This window comes from Schistocerca serialis, chromosome 5 (genome assembly GCF_023864345.2).
Source record: "Schistocerca serialis cubense isolate TAMUIC-IGC-003099 chromosome 5, iqSchSeri2.2, whole genome shotgun sequence".
Classification (NCBI taxonomy): Eukaryota; Metazoa; Arthropoda; class Insecta; order Orthoptera; family Acrididae; genus Schistocerca; species Schistocerca serialis.
The window spans coordinates 650493286-650516425 of record NC_064642.1 but is presented as its reverse complement, the minus strand read 5'-3'; the positions used below and the strand labels follow the sequence as shown (position 1 = coordinate 650516425).

Here is a 23140-nt window from a genome sequence, read left to right as displayed (position 1 = left end):
TGTGGAGAAAGAACACCTCGAATTACTTGATTCATTCTTTGCTTCAAACTACTTCCATTATCGGTTTAAAGGACTAAAAAAATACGTATCAGTAACATATACGTGCGCAAGAAAACGCAACTCAATTGTTATTCTCCAGGTGCACACTTCTGCTGTTACGCTGCATTGGCTAAACTCCGCTCTTTGGTGCAGATTCTCTAAAACTAAATGGAACGAGGTGGTGAGTAACTAGGATGAGTGCTAGCCCACGTGAGACGAGTCTATCCAAATTGAACTGAGGTTTAAATGTTGTGGTATTGCTAATGTTTTACATGTTACCACTGCCTTGCAGCTTGGTGGCTGGAATCTTAGACCAAGCAAACAGATGGCAGTTACTAAGCCAACAGATGGCTGACACAGCTTTCTGATGTAAGAAGCTTTAGACAGGTCGCACCAACACTACCGAAGTCTCCATCATGTCCCTAGAGCGAGACTAGTTAGCAAACACCATAGAAGATAGTGAAACCAAAGCCGAACTTTAGAATTCGCGTTTAAGTAATTGCTCACTCAGGCGAATCGTACAACCATACCGTCGTTTGACCATCGCACGAAGTCCTGTATGGACGGCATAGTAATAAACATCGCTGACGCAAATAAACAAATGAGAAAGTTATAAACAAATAACTCGTCAGATCCTGGTGCAATGACAATTTACGGAGTGTACTCTATGGCATTGACCCCTTTCTTACCTTGCAATTTCGTGAACCTTGAAAGGTGGCTACACTGAGCCACAGCGCCAGAGATTGCGCCAAAGAGTATTATTCAGCCGCCTCCACTGGCAGTGGTTGGGGAGAACTCGTAGTAGTCAGTGCTTGGGGAGAACTCGTAGTAGTCAGTGCTTGCTGAGATATGGTAGTGAAGAGTGCTTGTCGAGAGGTCGTGGTGGAGAGTTCTTGTTGAGATGTGGTAGTAGAGAGTCGGTGTGGAGACATATTGTAATGATTAGAGTGATTTTCGTCAATATATGAAGGTAAAAGAAAAAAATTTTTCCTTTTCTTTTTATTATCTCAATGTCTTAAATAATGCGTCATTACAGGTTCAGTCAACAAAGCATCTGGCTTGTGTTCTTGTATTAGAGTGTAATTCTGCTTTCCTTACGCAATTATAGTATTACTATTTTTTAATTACTTCAGTATAAATGATATTTAAGATTTCTTGCCTTATTGAAGAAGAACCGTGCCAGATGTGTACGTTGAGTCATACTTCCACACACAGAACAGTTATACTTGTGCTTTGGTTTCGTAGGTTTTATAGTTGCTGGGGACTTAATTAATTAATTGTGTTAATGGAAATTTTCTTTCATTCTTTGTTGTTGTTCTATGCAGTCAGATTGCGTACTAAGACTAGTCAGGGCCAACCGTTTACGAAACAGCGTAATCGGACATACAGCTACTAAAAATTTAAAAATTATTCTCATTTAATAATTAAGCCCCCATGCACGTGGCGACCGCTGCTTCGGATCGTCCCTTGGAATTCTTCTGATTGTAAAAATAGTAGACAGTAGTATTGTTGTGGTAATTTGTAGTTTAGTAATTGTAGTCTATTTTGCATGTGTAGATTTGGTAATTGTCATTCTTCTAATGGTATTTTTTTTTCAGAATTTAATTTTGTTGTCTTGTATTCGCGTTTGACAATTTAGTGCAATTATTTCAATTGTTCGTTAATCTTGTTTGGGGGAAACATTTCGTGTGAATGGTATTGTTGGAGATAAGGAGGCATTGTGTGTAATTTTCGTACAGTGACGAGTTTTGTATGTTTTGTAAATGATTACGCGATCGATGAAAAAGGCAAAAATGATGGATAGTGAGAATGACGAAATTGTTAACATGGCGAACTCGCCAACAGAGGAAAACAGTATCATGAATAATGAAGTGGAAAACAATTTAATAAGTCGGGAAGATAGTCCGGAACCATTTCAAAATTTTTCTCAATCAGAAAATTCACAGAATACGAGATTAACGATACAAGATTCTGGAATAGTATCGAACACAGATAGCTTTACAGATATGACGAAGGAAACCGGTTTTGCGGGAAATGTTAGGGGCGAAAAGAATTTCGAACAAGTTAATATGGAGCAGCTGATGAGTGCGATATTAAATTTGGGATCTCGGTTAGACTCACAAATGGGAACAATGGAGCATTTACGATCTGAATTAAAAACACAGATGGGAACAATGGAAACACAGTTAAGATCTGAATTAAAAACACAAATAGGAACAAGTACAACTGGTATGGGAACAATAGAAACACGGTTAGACTCACTGGGGTCACAAATAGGAACAATTAGGACTGAGATGGGAACAATAGAAACACGGTTAGACTCACGAATAGGGACATGTTTCAAAAATATGAAAGATGAATTAAAGAATGAAATCAGAGAAGAAGTACAACCGATTTTGAATTCTCACAATAATACATTAATTGCAGTAGAGATTAGACTAAAGGAACAGGATAGAGAACAGGAAGAAAGAGATCGCGTGATAGTACAGAAATTTTCAGAGTTAAATTTACAACGCGCACACGATAAGGAAGAAATATTTGAGAGAATCGAGGAATCCGTACCAAATGACAGAATAAAAATAACCTAACACAACAATATGAACAGTTAACTACCAAATGTGTTAATACTGAAACCCGAGTCGCGACACTTACGGAAGACATAAATAAACAGAAAGAACAAATAGGTGATTTATCGGAAAGAGTTGAGGAGATTTCAGATAAACTGACAAGTCTTAGTTTAAGTGGGGACAGAGATTCAGATGATACAGCACCATTGCCATTTGCAGAAACCGAAGAGTATCAGAACATAAATAAACATGTTGAAAATCAGGGAAAATTTAATGAACGCGTTAAAAGGGAAGTTGAGGCATTACGAAAGCAAGTCAAACAAATCGAAGGCGAAATTGTAGGAAAAGACAGTAGAAGAAATTTAGAATCACAGATAGCAGAGGGGTTTGAAGAAAGTAATTTATTTCATTTACGAGAAGCAACAAGAGAGCGCCAGGCGCGCGAACTTGACAATAATCGACATTGGGACAGGGACAGGCGCGGTAGGTCTTTGTCGCCACGAGGAGAAAACTTTAACTATAAACACTTCTTAACTGTTCGGAAATTTAAGATCTTTCGCAATTCTAAGAATGACATACATCCATGTTCATGGTTAGATCAATTTATGTACGCACTTCCACCAAATTGGCCACTAAGTCACAAACTGGAATTTATGTGTGGATATTTAGAAAACGAACCGGCGACGCGCATGCGCGCACTTATTAGAGATTGTAATAATCTAAATGATTTTTATCATGCATTTCTATCGGCATATTGGTCCGAAAACACGCAAGACAGAGTCAAACATAGTCTGATTATGCAGCGTAATTTTAAACAGTCTGAGTTCCGCACGCCGGCAGAATACTTTGAAGACATGATTCGAAAGAATCAGTTCCTGTCCAACCCTTATAGCCCGACTGAATTAATTCGCATTTGTTTAACTAAGCTGCCACAATCAATAAGACAAATTGCTTTAGCTGGAAGATGTAAAGACGACATTGAGACTTTTAAGACTTTGCTACAAGAACTTGAGTATGACAACGACGACGGGACTTCTTGTAATTTTTTCAGTAACAGTAATTACTATAGATTTTCAGAGAAAAGGGATAGTGATCGGAACGGGCGTTATATGGGTAACTTTGAGAATGACAGACGTAACAGACAGGACAACAGATACCAGCCTTATGACAATAACAGACGTTCTAACAGAAATTACACAGAAAATAGCGGTAATTCGTACCGGAATGATCAATCATACGGAAACAGTAATCGGTATCATCAAGACAGAAATTATTCGTACAGTAACAGAAATTCTTACTACAGAAATAACCAGGGTAGTAGATACAACAATAATTTCAGAAGTGACAGTCGAAATTACACAAGAAGTAGTTATGCAGACAGACAGAAAAACAGAAATTTTAATAACAGACACAACCAAGAATTTGCATCTAACAGACAGGAGGGACCTAATTGGCACCCTCCACGTGACAGAACTTCAGAGAGACAAGTGCAAATCGTAGAAATTGATCCGCGAAATGACGCGAATAATCAAAGACGTGACGCAAACAATCGACAATGACTTGCAGCTTCGGCTTCTGGCAGCAATGTAGACGGTTCAGAAAGTAATGACACTACGACTTTACACTACGTACGCCTGGAAGACATGAGAGACATTTTGCTAGACGAAAAGGAAAATAATGTAGACGCATTTTTACATCCTGTTATTGAAGTATGTGTGGGTAAGAATAAGTTCACTGCAGTTTTAGATTCTGGGAGCCCATTGAACGTCATTAGTGAATCAGTTTTTCGTATATGTGAAAGAACTATTGCCTGTCCTGTGTTACCTGTTTCTAAAACTACAATTCGAGGCGCTATTTCTGGAAAAAGTGTGGAAGTTAAACAACAGACCAACTTAAATTTCATTTGTCAAGGATACGAATTTTCTGCTAATTTTATTATTGTTCCATTACTCAGTACACAAATTATATTAGGTATGGAGTTTCTTAACACACATAAGGCAATTTTGAACTTTAAAGAAGGAAGTGTGAATTTGACTGTTGCCGGAATGCCGAAATGTTTGAAATTTTTCGAGTGTTTAACAAGATCTGAGTCAGATACAAAATGTTTAAGGTTTCTTACTTCCGATGTTTTCGGTGAGCATTATGACGACAGTGTGTTTATTCATGACAATGACAATAGATACAGAGACGCGATGGATGATATAATTAACAGCGAAGAATTAATTAATGAAAAGGTTAAGAAAGCTGAAGTGCCAGATGACGTTGCAAGAGAAGAGCTGCACCAAATTTTGACTTCACATGCTACAGTATTTAGTCATCACACAGGAACTATACAAGGCTTACAATATTTATTTAAAGTAAAAGAACACACACCATTTCGGGGGAAAACGTACGCTATTCCTTTGGCTTACAGAGACAAGGTTAAGAGTGAACTTCAATACATGATAGATCAAGGCATTATTGAGCCAGCAGTCAGTCCTTATACCAGCCCATTACACGTTGTTCTTAAAAAGGATGGGTCAATTCGTTTGGTTCTGGATTCCAGACAGATAAATAATATCATCATTCCTGAAACTGACCGCCCACAAAATTTAGATGAACTTCTTCAACATTTCCATGGAATTAAAGTTTTATACACGATTGATATGCCCGCAAGTTTTTGGCAAATAGAACTCCACCCTGATTGTAGAAAATATACTGCCTTTTTAGCCTTTGGTAACTGTTACCAGTTTCGGAAATTACCGTTTGGACTTACTGTACCTTCAGCAGCATTCATTCGTAGTTTAAATGAAATTTTACCTGTTTATCTTCGTGACAATATTACTTCATATGTTGACGACATTCTTATTGCTAAACGTTCTTGGAGTGAGCACAACAAAATTTTGGATTCATTATTACGCATTTTTGCAAGAGTTGGCATTAAAGTGAACTTGGAAAAATCTGAATTTCTTGGTCACATTATTTCTACAGAAGGTATTCTTCCTGATCCAGAGAAACTAGACGCTATTCGTAATTATGCTGTTCCTACCACAAAACGTGAGGTTCGTAGTTTCCTTGGTGTCTGTAATTTTCTTAGACGCTTTGTTAGATTGGACAATTTGACCACACCTCGTTTATGTGAACTATCTGGAAAGAAATCTAATTGGTGTTGGGATGAGGAAGCTCAATCAGAATTTGAACAACTTCGTGATGCTTTAGTTGCTGCTCCACTTCTTTCACATCCGGATTTATCTAAAGATTTTTGTTTGGCGACGGACTCATCATACAAAGGCCTAGGTGCACATTTATTTCAAGAGACAGAATAAAACGGAGTTGTAGTACAGAAGACTATTGCATTTGGAAGTCGTGTTCTCTCTAAATCAGAAAAGAATTATTCGATTACGGAACTTGAAGCTTTGGCTGTTGTTTGGGCTTTCACAAAATTTCGCACATTTTTGTTTGGCAGACATACTAAGGTTTACACCGATCATCGAGCTCTGGAATTTCTTATGTCGACAAAATTAACTCATGGCAGATTGTCACGATGGGCGTTGTACCTACAGGAATTTGATTTTAGTATTGTTTACATACAGGGTTCTTCAAATATTGTTGCTGATGCTTTATCATGTGCACCTATGGGTTTGAAACAAAGTGCTGAAAAGGACTGCAAAGAAAACAATTATTGTTTGATGTATACTCAAGGTGTTGCGTTTGAGAACTTTATTTCGTCTTCGCTCCAGGACATCGCTAAGGAGCAAAATAAGGATCCAATCTGGAAGGACATTAAGGAGAAGTGGAGGAGAAAGGAAAGCGTAGCGATTAGACAGTATTATTTAGTTCGCTATGACATTCTTTTTAAACGAAAATCGGTCGACAACTCTGTTTGGTTAGTTTGTATTCCTGATGAGTGGGTCAATAAATTAATTTGGTACACGCATTTCAGTTATGCACACTTTGGTCCCAGAAAATGCTTTCATAAATTACGGGAAAATTGCTACTTCAGTAATATGGAAAAACGTATTCGATCTGTTCTGGCCAAATGCAAATTATGTGAAAAGGCTAAGCCGCCAACAATTTCTCACAGAGCACCGTTGTTTCCTATCATTCCAGCGAAATTAAAGGACATGGCTGCAGTCGATTTGTTCGGTCCAGTGGTTCGTTCTACTAATGGTTTTGCGTACATTTTCGTAGCAGTGGAATTGACATCAAAATATGTGTGTTTTACACCTTTACACAAAGCAACAGCTCGTTCAGTATCTAACGCTTTCATCAAACATTTTCTTAAAGAAGTTGGTCATGTTGATAAGGTTATATCAGATAATGGATCACAGTTTCGCTCTAAAATTTGGCTTCGTACTCTAAGGCGTCGTAAAATTAAACCAATTTTCATTTCACTCTTTCACCCTCAATCCAACGCTTCAGAGAGATGGATGAAGGAAATCAATAAATTGTGTCGTCTTTATTGTCATCAGAATCACAGAACATGGGATCAGTATCTTCATATTTTTCAAAACATTCTGAATGAAGTCTCTAATAATTCAACTTCTTTACCGTCTATACTGATATTAAAAAACAAAGCACCGACAAATCGCATATCTGAAATCGTTCCTTTTCCGCCTACACGGAAACTGCGGCATTCTGAAGTTGTCAACCTGGCTCTACAAAATATTGCATCTGCGGCTGCTAGAAGAGAGAAATCAGCTAAACATCCTGGTCGTTTAAAAATCTTGTCAGTTGGTCAAAAGGTATTAATTAAGTCTCATCGTTTGTCTCACAAAGTAAAAGGCTTGTGTCGCAAATTTTTTCTGCTTTATAAAGGTCCATATAGAATTCGCAAAATGATTCATGATAACACTGTTGAAGTAGAAACTCTTAAATCTCGACGCTCTAAGGGAATACATCATATATCTAACGTTCAAATTTTTGTGGAATGATATACTTTTGAAAAATTTTTGTGGAATGACATACTTGTGAGAAACTAACAGCTACATGTAAACACGCATAGAATACAAGGATATCGCGCTGTGTTTTGGCGGCGGCATATACTCAAAGCAACAGTCAAGTCTGCGCGCTGCACAAGGCAGTCGTTGACCGCAAACAATTGCTTCCTACGTCACGCGCCTACAGCTGATCGAGCGCTCAGTGCGAATGCACTGACAGCCGTAAACAAATACACAGTCTAATTTCTCCGATTAAATTCAGTATAAAGCTATAGTGACTTGATGAATTATGTTATTAACGTTCAGTACTTTTCAGGATACGGTTGTATAAAATATTTAAGAACTTCAGGTAAATTCTGTGTGTCTCCGACGTTAAGAGGACTTGCTATCGAGAAAATTTCAGAAAGAATGTAATTTCGAAGAAGAAAGTAATAAACTAAAAAGGGTAACTATTAATTGAGTTTATTTTTCAGGTAACATATTTCCACTTAGGTACGTACTTTAGACGTAATTTGCTGCTCGCAATTACGTGATTCATATTTTGTGCTAATTTCATGTTCTATGAATTTACTTGTGAAGCGACGTGCTTGCGTACATTTGCTGATTTTTGTCAATGTTTTATTAATGAACAGGGTTGTTATTTGTATATATTATGCATCGCTTGGCTGCAATGCTTTTTCACTGATGTCATATTTTTTTTATTATGTGTCTGCTGTGCTTATTTATTTAAATTATAATTGTCACCTGATTAGTTGTGCTGATATGTATGTAAGTTATACTTTGTGATTAATCTGCTTGCGCCTTCATGTTTACTTATTAAGATGACATATGAACATTTATTTGCTTATGCAGATATGATGCTAATGACCTGTTTATTACGTAGGATATATGTTTGCTGCTATGCGTATGGATTGCATATTTATACATTTCTGTTTGTTGTCATAACTACTCTTTAATTTGGTATATAGAAATGCTGATATACTGTGTACAAACATAGAGTTTAGGTCCCACTATGGTATTAATTATAGATTGTTCGCTTGGCAGAGCCTCGTTGTAAGAATTGTGCTGCATCCACTTGTTGACATTCTGTTCTCTACTGGTATATTTACCCGCTATTGCATGTTTTGCTTACGCTCAGTGCCTTATATTTTAAGATAGGAAAATGAACTGCTATAATTCGACATAAACGACATTAGTACAAGAAACTTCATAGAAGTCACATGAGCTGGAGGTTTTATGGAAGCTGTATAAATTTATGCTAATAGGAAGGAAGCTAACGACATGACATACCAAAACTAGGTTTAGACCATTGACAGTTATTACACTGCATTTTTCGTGAGCAATTGAAATAGGAAGTGACACTTGACACAAGAAATACTCCACATGTTTGCTTCTGTTTGCCATAATTCTTGAAGTGGTGTACACACGGTGAAATATTATGATCATTCACACTCCGTAATCTTACTTAATTACTGAGAGTTATTTGAACTAAGTCTGTTAGAGGTCATGTATGCATTTCTTTTATTTAATGATGGACAAGGTAACCAAAATAGAAGATTTGGGTCAGATGGATTACACAGAGGTTGTGTGTTGACAGTGTGTCTTCGGATTGTATAGGATGATGAGGTTTCCATTAGGATTTTATCTGTACTTGTTCGAGGAGACTGACTAGAGGAAAGAGTTGTTATGGAAGTGAAATGATATTGGTAATAAGGTTTATATGTATCGACGAATTGAAGAGGTATTATTGAGGTATTGAGATTATATGAAGTTAATGATTATTGGAGTTTTTGTGGACAAGAGGTAAGGTAAATGATATTGTTGATAAGATTTATATGTATCGACGTAAGAGGTATTATTGAAGTATTGAGATTATGTGATGCTAATGATTATTGGAATTTTGGTGGATAAGAGGTAAAGTAAGTGAGGAGCATATTTTTTTTTTTTTTTTTTGTTGGTCTATATGGAACAAGGAGGATGAAGATAGCAGACTAGAACACTCAAGTAGAAGGAAGTTTGTCTACACAAACTTTGTTAAATCAATAAGCAGTACATTTTTTTTTTTTTTTTTTTTTTTTTTTGGAGAGAGGAAGTAATTGCATATCTTGGGTCACTGACAGTTGTTCAGCAACCGTACATTTTGATCTGGCTTGGCAAACATTGGTCTTGACATGATTACTATGATGTTGACTTAACTATTATTGACTGTTATACATTGCTGCCACTACTACTTGATACACATGATGAACATCAAATTTTGACAGAATTGCATTTACACAGTTAACACTATTCAATTACACAGTAGTACTTAATGTGGATGAAAGATGAGTGAGTGTTTTTTGTGTGTTTTCCTTTCCTAATCCTACCCACCTATATCCTAAATATTATTTTATTTGTTTGTAGTGGCTTGCACTGACACCCATAAATATTATAGGTTTACTGATAGTTGAGTATTTGTAATAGTTAATATGACAATTATCTGATATCATTTGTGTGTTTATTAGAATTTGTATGTTTAGTGTAAGAGCATTGAGAATAATTTTGTAAAAGCAGTTGTATGTGCATTCAAACTATTGCTCATGCCTGAACTGTCTGATTAGTGATAGTGAATATTATGGACTGTTACCTGCACTTGTTCAACATTGATGTGTGACACTTAGAAATGTTAAATTTCTGCTGATGAATGGTGTGATTAGTGATGGTGAATATTATGGACTGTTACCTGCACTTTTTCAACAGAATGGGTGCCACTTAGAAATGATTAATTTCTGCTGATGAACTGTGTGATTAGGATAGTGAATATTATGGACTGTTACTTTTACTTTTTCTACATGATTGGTGCCACTAGGACATGTTTAATTTCTGCTTATAAACTCTGATGAACAGTGTGATCAGTGATAGTGAATATTATGGACTGCTCTCTGGACCTGCTCATCATTGCTAGGTGCAACTGATGGACTGCTTCTGCTGAGAAATGTGACTTGTTGCTGTGTGTACCTGCTCAACATTGCTGGGTGCCACTGATGAACTGCTTCTATTGAAATAATTGCACTTGTTGGTTGGTTGGTTGGTTGTTTCGGGGAAGGAGACCAGACAGCGAGGTCATCGGTCTCATCGAATTAGGGAAGGATGGAGAAGGAAGTCGGCCGTGTCCTTTGAAAGGAATCATCCCGGCAGTTGCCTGGAGCGATTTAGGGAAATCACGGAAAACCTAAATCAGGATGGCCGGACGCGGGATTGAACCGTCGTCCTCCCGAATGCGATCACTTGTTGGTGTCTGCACCTGTTCAACATTGCTGGGCGCCACTAATGGAACTGCTTCTACTGAAATGATGTCACTTGTTGGTGTCTGCACCTGTTCAACTTTGCTGGGTGCGACTGATGGACTGCTTCTACTGAAATAATGTCACTTGTTGGTGTCTGCACCTGTTCAACATTGCTGGGTGCCACTAATGGAACTGCTTATACTGAAATGTTGTCACTTTTTGCTGTCTGCACCTGTTCAACATTGCTGCGTGCCACTAATGGAACTGCTTCTACCGAAATAATGTCACTTGTTGGTGTCTGCACCTGTTCAACATTGCTGGGTGCCACTGATGGACTGCTTATACTGAAATGTTGTCACTTGTTGCTGTCTGCACCTGTTCAACATTACTGGGTGCCACTGATGAACTGCTTCTACTGAAATAATGTCACTTGGTGTCTGCATCTGTTCAACATTGCTAGGTGCCACTGATGGACTGCTTCTACTGACATAATGTCACTTGTTGGTGTCTGCACCTGTTCAACATTGCTGGGTGCCACTGATGGACTGCTTCTACTGACATAATGTCACTTGTTGGTGTCTGTACCTGTTCAACATTGCTGGGTGCCACTGATGGACTGCTTCTACTGACATAATGTCACTTGTTGGTGTCTGTACCTGTTCAACATTGCTGGGTGCCACTGATGAACTGCTTCTACTAAAATGATGTCACTTGTTGGTATTTGCACCTGTTGGCCATTGCTGGGTGCTACTGCTGGAACTATCAACTACTTGTTTTTTTTTTTTTTTGAATAATTAAAAGTATTTTATGTGGACATTTGTATAAACTGATTTTTTGTGTATTGTGTAAACTGTTATGTAAAGTCACATGTACGAAAGAATTTGTATTGCTTACTGTATTTTATATATTAGGTTATTGAAAGGTCAGTGCAAAGCCAAAATTTTATCTAATTATGTGATACTTACGTATTAATATTATCTTTTATTTTTGTCTGTATTTTTGTGGACGAATTTGGTGGTATTTTCACCACCAGTGCTGGTAAAAATACCATCAAATTCTGGCCCGTGGAGGAGGGGTATATGAAAGGTGGCTACACTGAGCCACAGCGCCAGAGATTGCGCCAAAGAGTATTATTCAGCCGCCTCCACTGGCAGTGCTTGGGGAGAACTCGTAGTAGTCAGTGCTTGGGGAGAACTCGTAGTAGTCTGTGCTTGTTGAGTACTCGTAGTAGTCAGTGCTTGCTGAGATGTGGTAGTGAAGAGTGCTTGTCGAGAGGTCGTGGTGAGAGTTCTTGTTGAGATGTGGTAGTAGAGAGTCGGTGTGGAGATATATTGTAATGATTAGAGTGATTTTCGTCAATATATGAAGGTAAAAGAAAAAAAATTTTCCTTTTCTTTTTATTATCTCAATGTCTTAAAAAATGCGTCATTACAGGTTCAGTCAACAAAGCATCTGGCTTGTGTTCTTGTATTAGAGTGTAATTCTGCTTTCCTTACGCAATTATAGTATTTCTATTTTTTAATTACTTCAGTATAAATGATATTTAAAATTTCTTGCCTTATTGAAGAAGAACCGTGCCAGATGTGTACGTTGAGTCATACTTCCACACACAGAACAGTTATACTTGTGCTTTGGTTTCGTAGGTTTTATAGTTGCTGGGGACTTAATTAATTAATTGTGTTAACGGAAATTTTCTTTCATTCTTTGTTGTTGTTCTATGCAGTCAGATTGCGTACTAAGACTAGTCAGGGCCAACCGTTTACGAAACAGCGTAATCGGACATACAGCTACTAAAAATTTAAAAATTATTCTCATTTAATAATTAAGCCCCCATGCAACCTGTCGCACAGCGCTTTGTCCCAAGCGATTGGTAAAAAGCCCAGCTGGCTCTTTTATATAAGAAAGGTAAGGAAAAGACCCGCCAAATTACAGATCAACATCCCTAATATCGGTTTCCTGCCGGATTCTAGAACATATTCTGAGTTAGAACGTAATAAATTTCCTAGGGACGGAAAAGCTAATATCCACGAATCAACAGGGATATAGAAATCATCGCTCGTGCAAAACTCACCTTTCCCTTTTCTTGCATGATATGCTGCGAACTATGAAGGAAGGGCAATAGGCAGATTTCATATTTCTAGATTTCCGAAAATCGTTTCACACGTTGCCCCACTGCAGACTGTTGACGATGGTACCAGCATGTGCAATAGGTTCCCAATATGTGAGTGGCTCGAAGACTTCTTAATTAACAGAGTCAAGTATGTTGTCCTCGACGGCGAGTTTTCACTGGGGACAAGCATATTATCAAGAGTTCCCCGGCGAAGTGTGATAGGATCGCTATTATTTTCTGTGTACATCAATGGACATTGTCTTGAATAGAGGATATAAAATGAACATCAACAAAGCAAAACAAGGACAATGTGAGGTCCCATACTCCGAGGAGCGTAGGGGACGAAGCGGGAGACCCGCACCGCCGTACTAGGCAAGGTCCTAGTGGAGGTGGTTAGCCATTGCCTTCCTCTGACCATAACGTGGATGAGTGATGATGATGCAAACGACACAACAGCACCCCGTCATCTCGAGGCAGGAAAAATCCTTGACCACGTCGGAAATCGAACCCGGGACCCCGAGCGGGGGAAGCGAGAACACTACCGCAAGACCATGAGCTGCGGACGAGGATAATGTAATGATGTCGAATTAAACCACGTGATGCTAACGAAATTAAATTAGGACACGAGACACTTAAAGTAGTAAAGGAGTTCCACTATTTCGGCAGAAAAATAACCAACGATGGCCGAAGTAGAGAGGATATAAAATGTAGAATGGCAATCACTAGAAAAGATTTCTGAAGAAGAGAAATTTGTTAACATCGAATATACACTCCTGGAAATTCATTGTCCCAGGAAGGGGAAACTTTATTGACACATTCCTGGGGTCAGATACATCACATGATCACACTGACAGAACCACAGGCACATAGACACAGGCAACAGAGCATGCACAATGTCGGCACTAGTACAGTGTATATCCACCTTTCGCAGCAATGCAGGCTGCTATTCTCCCATGGAGACGATCGTAGAGATGCTGGATGTAGTCCTGTGGAACGGCTTGCCATGCCATTTCCACCTGGCGCCTCAGTTGGACCAGCGTTCGTGCTGGACGTGCAGACCGCGTGAGACGACGCTTCATTCAGTCCCAAACATGCTCAATGGGGGACAGATCCAGAGATCTTGCTGGCCAGGGTAGTTGACTTACACCTTCTAGAGCACGTTGGGTGGCACGGGATACATGCGGACGTGCATTGTCCTGTTGGAACAGCAAGTTCCCTTGCCGGTCTAGGAATGGTAGAACGATGGGTTCGATGACGGTTTGGATGTACCGTGCACTACTCAGTGTCCCCTCGACGATCACCAGTGGTGTACGGCCAGTGTAGGAGATCGCTCCCCACACCATGATGCCGGGTGTTGGCCCTGTGTGCCTCGGTCGTATGCAGTCCTGATTGTGGCGCTCACCTGCACGGCGCCAAACACGCATACGACCATCATTGGCACCAAGGCAGAAGTGACTCTCATCGCTGAAGACGACACGTTTCCATTCGTCCCTCCATTCACGCCTGTCGCGACACCACTGGAGGCGGGCTGCACGATGTTGGGGCGTGAGCGGAAGACGGCCTAACGGTGTGCGGGACCGTAGCCCAGCTTCATGGAGACGGTTGCGAATGGTCCTCGCCGATACCCCAGTGTCCCTAATTTGCTGGGAAGTGGCGGTGCGGTCCCCTACGGCACTGCATAGGATCCTACGGTCTTGGCGTGCATCCGTGCGTCGCTGTGGTCCGGTCCCAGGTCGACGGGCACGTGCACCTTTCGCCGACCACTGGCGACAACATCGATGTACTGTGGAGACCTCACGCCCCACGTGTTGAGCAATTCGGCGGTACGTCCACCCGGCCTCCCGCATGCCCACTATACGCCCTCGCTCAAAGTCCGTCAACTACACATACGGTTCACGTCCACGCTGTCGCGGCATGCTACCAGTGTTAAAGACTGCGATGGAGCTCCGTATGCCACGGCAAACTGGCTGACACTGACGGCGGCGGTGCACAAATGCTGCGCAGCTAGCGCCATTCGACGGCCAACACCGCGGTTCCTGGTGTGTCCGCTGTGCCGTGCGTGTGATCATTGCTTGTACAGCCCTCTCGCAGTGTCCGGAGCAAGTATGGTGGGTCTGACACACCGGTGTCAATGTGTTCTTTTTTCCATTTCCAGGAGTGTACATTTAAGTAAGTCTTTTCTGGTCATATTTGTCTGGAGTTTAGCCATATATGGAAGTGAAACGTGGACGATAAACAGCTTAAATGAAAAGAGAACTGAACCTTTCGGAATGTGGTGTTATAAAAGATTGTTGAAGATTAGATGGGTCGATGGAGTACTGGATAGAATTGGGGAGACGAGAAATTTGTGGCACGATTTGACCAAAAGAAGGGATCGGTTGACAGGACACATTCTGAGAAATCAAGGAATCACGAATGTAGTATTGGAGTGACGTGTGTGTGTGTGGGGGGAAGGGAGGGGGGAGTTAAAATCGTAGAGGGAGACCAAGAGATGGGTACAGTAAGTAGATTCAGCAGGCTATGGGTTGCTGTAGTTATTCGGAGATGGAGACTCTCGCATACGATAAAGTAGCATGGAGAGCTGCATCATATCAGTCCTCGGACTGAAGACCACTAACACAACAACAACAACGTACCTAAGGACCTTGCAGACAGGGTGGACGGCAGTCTGTGATTGTTCTGCTGATGATGTTGTGACGGACTGGAAATGTCGAAGTTATATGGCTGTAGGAGGATACAAAATGACTTAGACAAAATTTCTCACCGAGCGATGTGGCGCAGTGGTTAGGACACTGGACACACATTGGGAGAGGGGGGGGGGGGGTCGCTTCAATTACGTGTCCGGCCATCTTGATGTAGGTTTTCTGTGATTTCCCTAAATCGCCCCAGGCAAATGTCGGGATGGTTCCTTAGCAAGGGCACGGCCGACTTCCTTCCACATCCTTCCCTAATCCGATGAGACCGATGACTTCGCTGTTTGGTCTCTTCGCCCAAACAACCCAACCCAACTCAACAAAATTTCTACCTGATGTAATGAATGACAGCTTACTCTAAATTTAGAAAATGCAAGTTAATACTGATGACTACAAAAACAAAGCCGTAATGTTTGGATACAGCATTAGTGGTATATTGCTTGACACAGTCACGTCGTTGAAATATCTGGGCGTAACGTTGCAAAGCTATATGAAATGGAACGAGCTTGTGAAAATTGTATTAGGGAAAGAAAATGGTCAACATTGGTTTCTTGGGAGAAGTTTAGTGAAGTATGATTCATCTCTAAAGGAGACGGCATATCGGACGCTAATGGGGCCAGTTCTTGAGGACTACTACAGTGTTTGGGATACGCACTTGGTTGGATTAAAGGAAGATATCTAAGTAATGCAAAAGCGAGCTGCTACATTTGTTACCAGTAGATACGAGCAACACGCGGTTATCACGGAGATGCTTTGGGAACTCACATGGGAATCGCAGGTGGAAAGGCAATGTTCTGTTCTAGAAACGCTATTGAGAAAATTTAGAGGACGAGCATTTGAAGGTGACGCAGAACGATTCTAATGCCGCCAACAGATATTTCGCATAAGAACCACGAATATAAGATACGAGAAAGTAGGACGCGTGCGGAGGCATACAGACAGTCGTTTTTCCCTCGCTATGTTTTCGAGTGGGACACGAAAGGAGATGGCTAGTAGTGGTACAGGGTACCCTCCGCCACGCACCGTTCGGTGGCTTGCGGAATATCCACGTAGATGTAGATGTAGACATCTAGCCACTGTTTCTGCTGGCAGGGATGAAATATTGTTGGCAGAACATAATTCGAGGGTCAGCCTGTTGGAGCAATGATTCAGATCACACCACGCCCAAGCGTCGCACTGTGCCTCTATCGGAGACAACTTTTTTCAGAAATGATGCGTTGTCGCAACAGGGTGAGGTTAAGTGAATAGAAATATTACCCGGCGCAGCTGTGGAGCGTCTGTCATCGTCCACCATCTGTTTCCAGATGTACTCCACGGCACCCATCACCCTGACGTAGGGTACCGAGTCTACTGCTAATGGACGCCGCCTTCGCTCAATGTGGCTGTGTAGGAAGCACCTAGTAATACTGCCAGGAGCTGACTTGGTCCCTTAAAGGTGGGGGCCATCTCCTGGGCGATATCAGCCTACCCAGTGATCCACGCTTTGCAGTTGCACCTGACTCGCTGATGTGTCGCCGTCTGCACTGCGTGCATGCGCTATGTTACTACATACTGGTGTCCATTGACTACTGCCGCTGTATGCTATGCTGGAGTCCTTGGTTCACTGCTGTACTTAGTGTTCCCTGACATGGACTCGCTCCAGGCTGTTAAATGGTCATTCACTTATACCAAACGTTGCTTTGGCGACGAATCTCATTGACTGAAGTAGAAGTGTTCACCCAGCCAGCGGTGGTGTACGAACCTGGTACACCTCGAAAACCAGGAATGATTGTTGGGGGTGCCACTTGATTTAATAGTAGGACCCCTTTACAGCACGGTCGTACGTCGATGATATTCTACGCTCTGTTTTATTGCCATCCAGGGCCTTCTTTCAGCAAGGTGATGACCGTCCATACAAAGCGGGAGTTTTTACTGCTTGCCTTCGTGTTTGTCAAACCATACCTTGGCAAACAAGGTGCCCAGGTGTCTCACCAATTGAAAAAGAGGGTAGATAAAGGAGGAAGGAGAAAATTGGGGACGGTGTGAGGCGGAGCGTTGTGATTAGGCTTGGAAAGAGGGGTATATCTTGGGACGGATTTCATCGTTTGGGAGTGGGAGCTGGTTAAAATTCCGGCACGGAGGTGCAAGGAAGTGGAATATGGATGCAGTGGCGCAGCAGGGAACCGGGATTTGTAATTAGTGCATGTGAAATCGGGTGCTGGGAATAGGTTTTGCGATTTATGTATCAGATTCAAAGGTGCTCTTAGAAGAGAAAAAGGAGTGGGAAGTGGATGAGTTGGTACATGACGCGAGTTGAGGAAGGTGGGCCGATGCGGAAGGGAAGGTTGAGTGTATGTCTTTCCAGGATTTCAAGTGACTTACAGAATTTAGGTGAGGCAGAGATCCAGGTAAGGTTAGCGAAGGTTAGGATGGGATGGATGAGGGATTTATAGGTGAGGATAAGGGCAGAAGGATGTAGATCCCAGGTATGGGCTGTTAATAATTGTAGCAGTTTTAGTCGGTTTCAGGCGTTGTGTTGCATGGTAAGGAGATGCGTGTCCCATGTTAATTTTCTTTTGAGATTACGGTGACTTGCAGAGTATATACATATATGCAGATGTAGATGTAAAACACTTTCCGTTGAGAGTTAGTCCTAAGTGCTTCACTTTATTAGCAAGTGAGACAGGGTGGTTGTAGATGGAAAGATGGAAATCTGGAAGGCGGAAACGTCGAGTGGTACGACCAAAGATGGTGGCTTAGCTTTTCTGCGGCTTTACTTGCAGTTTATGTGTATTACACCACTCCACTAGGAGATTCAGGTGGCGTTGGAGAGAGGAGTGGCAGAGATGAAGTGTATGATGGGTGACCAGGTAGGCGGTGTCGTCGAGATGTTGCAGGAGGAACGTTGGGGGTGGCTGTTTGGGAATGACTGCAGTGTACAGGATGTACAGAAGGGGTGAGAGGACACAGCCTTGAGGCACACCTGCAGCAGGGTGAAATATGTGGGAGCCGGCATGGTTGATGTTATGTCGCACGGTTTTGCAGGGAGGAAGCTAGAAGTTGGGCGTAATTAACCGGGAGTGCATAGGTGGTTCTAAGAACCCGCATGATAGAGCTACAATTCCCCCTGATTGGCTGCGAGTGACACTGGCGCGTGCAGCAAAAGGTTCGTGACAGGAGAGACCACTCTTGATGATTTACACGCCTCTGTGATTTGGTTCGGTGTACGCAAAAGCCCTCTATAGATCGCCATGCGATGTCCGTGGCGGAAGGTCGTGTTGTCGCAGGGTCTGAGCTAGTAATCAACCAGACGGCAGTGTGCTGCAGTCTGGCGTCGGTGTCTGACGCCTTCTGCGACACGTCACCTGACGCCTTGGCCAAGAATGCCCTCTTCGACAGTGCTAGTCTGCTTGTTATGCCCTCCTTGTGCTAACTAATCTAAGGACGTCTATATTCCGTTTGTCACACCTACATGAAACTGAGATAATGTTTTAGGATGCTTCATCCCGTTGCTCGATGAGAGTCACGACAGCTCCGATACTCACACAAAGAAGTCGGCGCGCCCGCCGTCACTGGCCGCCTGCCACACCTGCGAGAAGCCGCCGGCGCCCACCAGCCCGAAGACGAGCACCGCTATGAAGGCCATCAGCGTGACGCCGCTCTGCAGGAAGTCCGTCCACACCACCGCCTTCAGGCCGCCCTGCGACATCACCACAAACCTTCAACCAACCATACCTAAATTTAGGACCAAGAGCAAAGTACAAAGTGCGTCCAAAAGGAAGTTTCTTTATGGGACTTAACATCTGAGCTCATCAGTTCCCTAGACTTAGAACTACTTAAACCTAATCTGTATATTGAGCAAGCAGTAAAGGAAACAAAAGAAAAATGCGGAGTAGGTATTAAAATCCATAAAGAAGAAATAAAAACTGAGGTTTACCGATGACATTGTAATTCTGTCAGAGACAGCAAAGGACTTGGAAGAGCAGTTGCATGGAATGGACAGTGTACTGAGAGGGGCATATAAGATGAACATCAACAAAAGCAAAACAAGGATAATGGAATGTAGTCGAATTAAGTCGGGTGATGCGGAGGGAATTAGATTAGGAAATGAGACACTTAAAGTAGTAAACGAGTTTTGCTATTTGGGGAGCAAAATAACTTATGATGGTCGAAGTAGAGAAGATATAAAATGTAGACTGGCAATGGCAAGGAAAGCGTTTCTGAAGAAGAGAAATTTGTTCAAAATGGCTCTGAGCACTATGGAACTTAACATCTATGGTCATCAGTCCCCTAGAACTTAGAACTACTTAAACCTAACTAACCTAAGGACGTCACACAACACACAGTCATCACGAGGCAGAGAAAATCCCTGACCCCGCCGGGAATCGAACGCGGGAACCTGGGCGGGGGAAGCGAGAACGCTACCGCACGACCACGAGCTGCGGACCGAAATTTGTTAATATCGAGTATAGATTTAAGTGCCAGGAAGTCGTTTCTGAAAGTATTTGTGTGGAGTGTAACCATGTATGGAAGTGAAACACGGACGATAAATAGTTTGGACAAGAAGAGAACAGAAGCTTTCGAAATGTGGTGCTACAGAAGAATGCTGAAGATTCGATGGCTACATCACATTACTCATGAGGAGGTATTGAATAGAATTGGGGAGAAGAGGAGTATGTGGCACAACTTGACTAAAAGAAGGGATCTGTTGATAGACATGTTCTGAGGCATCGAGGGATCACCAATTTAGTATTGGAGGGCAGCGTGGATGGTAAAAGTCGTAGAAGGAGACCAAGAGATGAATACACTAAGCAGATTCAGAAGGATGTAGATTGCAGAAAGTACTGGGAGATGAAGAAGCTTGCACAGGATAGAGTAGAATGGAGAGCGGCATCAAACCAGTCTCAGGACTGAAGACCCCAATAACAACAACCTAAGGACATCACACACATCCATGTCCGAGGCAGGATTCGAACCTGCGACCGTAGCAGCAGTGCGGTTCGGGACTGAATCGCCTAGAACCGCTGCGCCACAGCGGCCTTCAAGATTACTAAAGATCTCTGTACTGTAGACCAAATGCAAAATAAGTTCCATGTGCTACAGTGTCGTTAGTAATACTATAGCAGGGTTATTTGTAATACTGTAGCAACAATTGCCAGGGTCGTCCAGTAGATACTGTGGCGCGCCCTCCGTAAAGCCCAACTGCCGACCATCCGCGAGGCGCAGCCTTTGAACTCCCATGAGTCTGCACTACCAGCAGGCGATCTTCAGACGGCAACAACAAGTCGGCTAGCGGGGCGTCAGAGGGCGATACTGGGGACCACATCAAGCCAGCAATCGACACGTACACCACCCTGTGGCCCGCGCCGTTCGGGTTACGTTATGCAGCCACCATCATGAGGACCAGCCCGGAAGAAATGATCCGCGCGGCCACGGTTTAAGACCGCGCTCTGACCACAACCTGTTGTTCATCCACTCACTGAAGACTGTTGTTCACCTCCGAAGTTCCCGCCGCTGCTGCCTCCCTGTCCACCGGTAGCCGCCGCCGCCCTCCGCCTTTGACGTCGAGCTTCTGGTGACTGGCCCTCCCCGCAGGACACTTTCGAACTTGGAGAAGTTATCAGTAGGGACTACTGAACTTAGACAAACTTTCATACTCCAATCTAGACTCAAACTTTATTTCACAACATATTACGCGCCAGAGTAGTGACTTTGCGTTTTCTCTTCCCCAAGTGTTGTTTGAATAGGAATGCGTGACACAAACTTAGAGTGAGGAGTCGAAATATTGGGATCACCAGTTTAATGGCGTGTTGATACGTCTTTGGAACGCAATACAGCAACGATTCTCTGTGACATGGATTCGACAAGTCCTTGGCAGTTTTCCGGAGATATGGGGAACGAGATATCAACATAAAGGTCACGTAATTTCCGTAAATTTCGTACCGCTGGTTTGTGGGCACCTTGCTGCTTCCCAATAGCGTCCCAGATGTGTTCCATTGAGTTCAGGTCACCCGAATCTGGTGTCCTAGACATCAACGTGAGTTCGCTGTCAAACTGCTCGAAACATTGAAGCATGTTCTGTCTTTGTGGCATGGACTGTTTGCATGATGCTCAGTCGCGTGACAGTGCTGGACCGCCTGATATTCAGTTCTGTACCGGAGTTCCCCCTTAATACATCACCACCCTCAAGAAGCACTGATTTGATGTCGACGCAACGGATTATATAAAGCTAACTAATCTGAATCGGCCTTGGCACTGTATTTCGAGTTTGGACTTCGTTAAAAAATAATAAACAGTCAAAAAATATCCCTATAAATTTAAGTGAATTAGGTAAAACTGATCTTGAAATAACAAAGGCCTTAACTCCCACAAGTAGATTTATTTAACTAGAAACACTAATATGATATGCTGTTAAAATGTAAGTACACTAAGACAGAAAGCGAATGAGAGGCTAGATCAGTAGAGTGGTAAGTTGGCAATGTTGAACTAAGGGCGTACTGCTTGACTACGATATTCTGTGTCACCTATCATGAACAAGACGGTAACTCTATTGACTGCTTCATTACTATCTCTCAAGACAGTGAACGAATACCACAAGAGTGTATGACTATGACGCGTACCAAGGAAGATCTGCTGCTCCGACAGGTACGTCAGTACATTACAGGGCGCATGAGGACAACTCGACAAAGTTCTCCACGTGCCGGAGCTGCCAGTATTTTACCATGTACAGATGACATCGTGTTCGAACTCCACAGACGTCGCTGAGTAAATCTGGAAGCTGGCGATCAGGTTGATGCCCTCACTCTCGGACAACAGAGCCTGGCTCAAGTCCGTACTAGAATCTCGTTTCCGAACAATAAAACAAGTTGTCGATTCGGCGGTGTGGATCAGAATATTCTGACCTATTCGTCCCGTTCCGTGCACAACACCCAAAAAATTACACCACGCTGACTCTGCCAAACTCAAAACGACCAATAGCAAGGCAGTATTTTTCCTCACCAATCGTAAGAACAAACCACCACTGAATTATTCCCACCAAAAATAGGGAAAAACGTACCGCCACCCCCAATCGAGCTGCTTGCTGCAAAAAATTTGTGACACCTTGTTACAACTGATGTCTGATCTCCAAACAAAATGCACGCATTCTGCTTGCAAGAGAAACTAAGAGTCGTAAGAACACTGAAAGTTAGAGTGAAACGTTCCGGCTAGATGGGCGACAGTCTGACAGACACCCCGCTACGCAGGATGCGCTTTTACTTGAAAGAGGAATATCCACAGTGCCTGCTGATACAGAACTCGCGACGTAGGCCCCCGGCCATTTAGCCAGCAAAATCCGACAGGCGTCCACAACACTCCTCTCCTGCCATAAAGCGATTTAGGAAGCGCCAGCCCAAGCATGTGCAGCTGGGACAGTAAGATATGGGCAACGGCATGGCTAGCAAACACAAAAGCCGGCCCGGCATTAACAACGGGCCAGGGACGCCAGTCCAGCTGCCTCTCGGCGTCCTGCCTTAGCGTCAGCGCAAGCCGGACACTCTCTTCCTATTGGACCGCACCTTCTAAGTCT

At 42.5% G+C, this 23140-nt stretch overlaps 1 protein-coding gene across 1 annotated transcript in view; it reads right to left on the bottom strand.

The window, feature by feature from the left end:
• LOC126482154 (sodium-coupled monocarboxylate transporter 1-like) overlaps positions 1-23140 on the bottom strand; it is a gene marked incomplete at its 3' end in the record, with an annotated part of 74665 nt that overhangs the window by 19279 nt on the left and 32246 nt on the right. The window contains exon 5 of the mRNA XM_050106131.1: positions 19119-19273. Within this exon, the coding sequence (XP_049962088.1) occupies positions 19119-19273 (155 nt within the window). The remainder of the gene's footprint in view (positions 1-19118; positions 19274-23140) is intronic.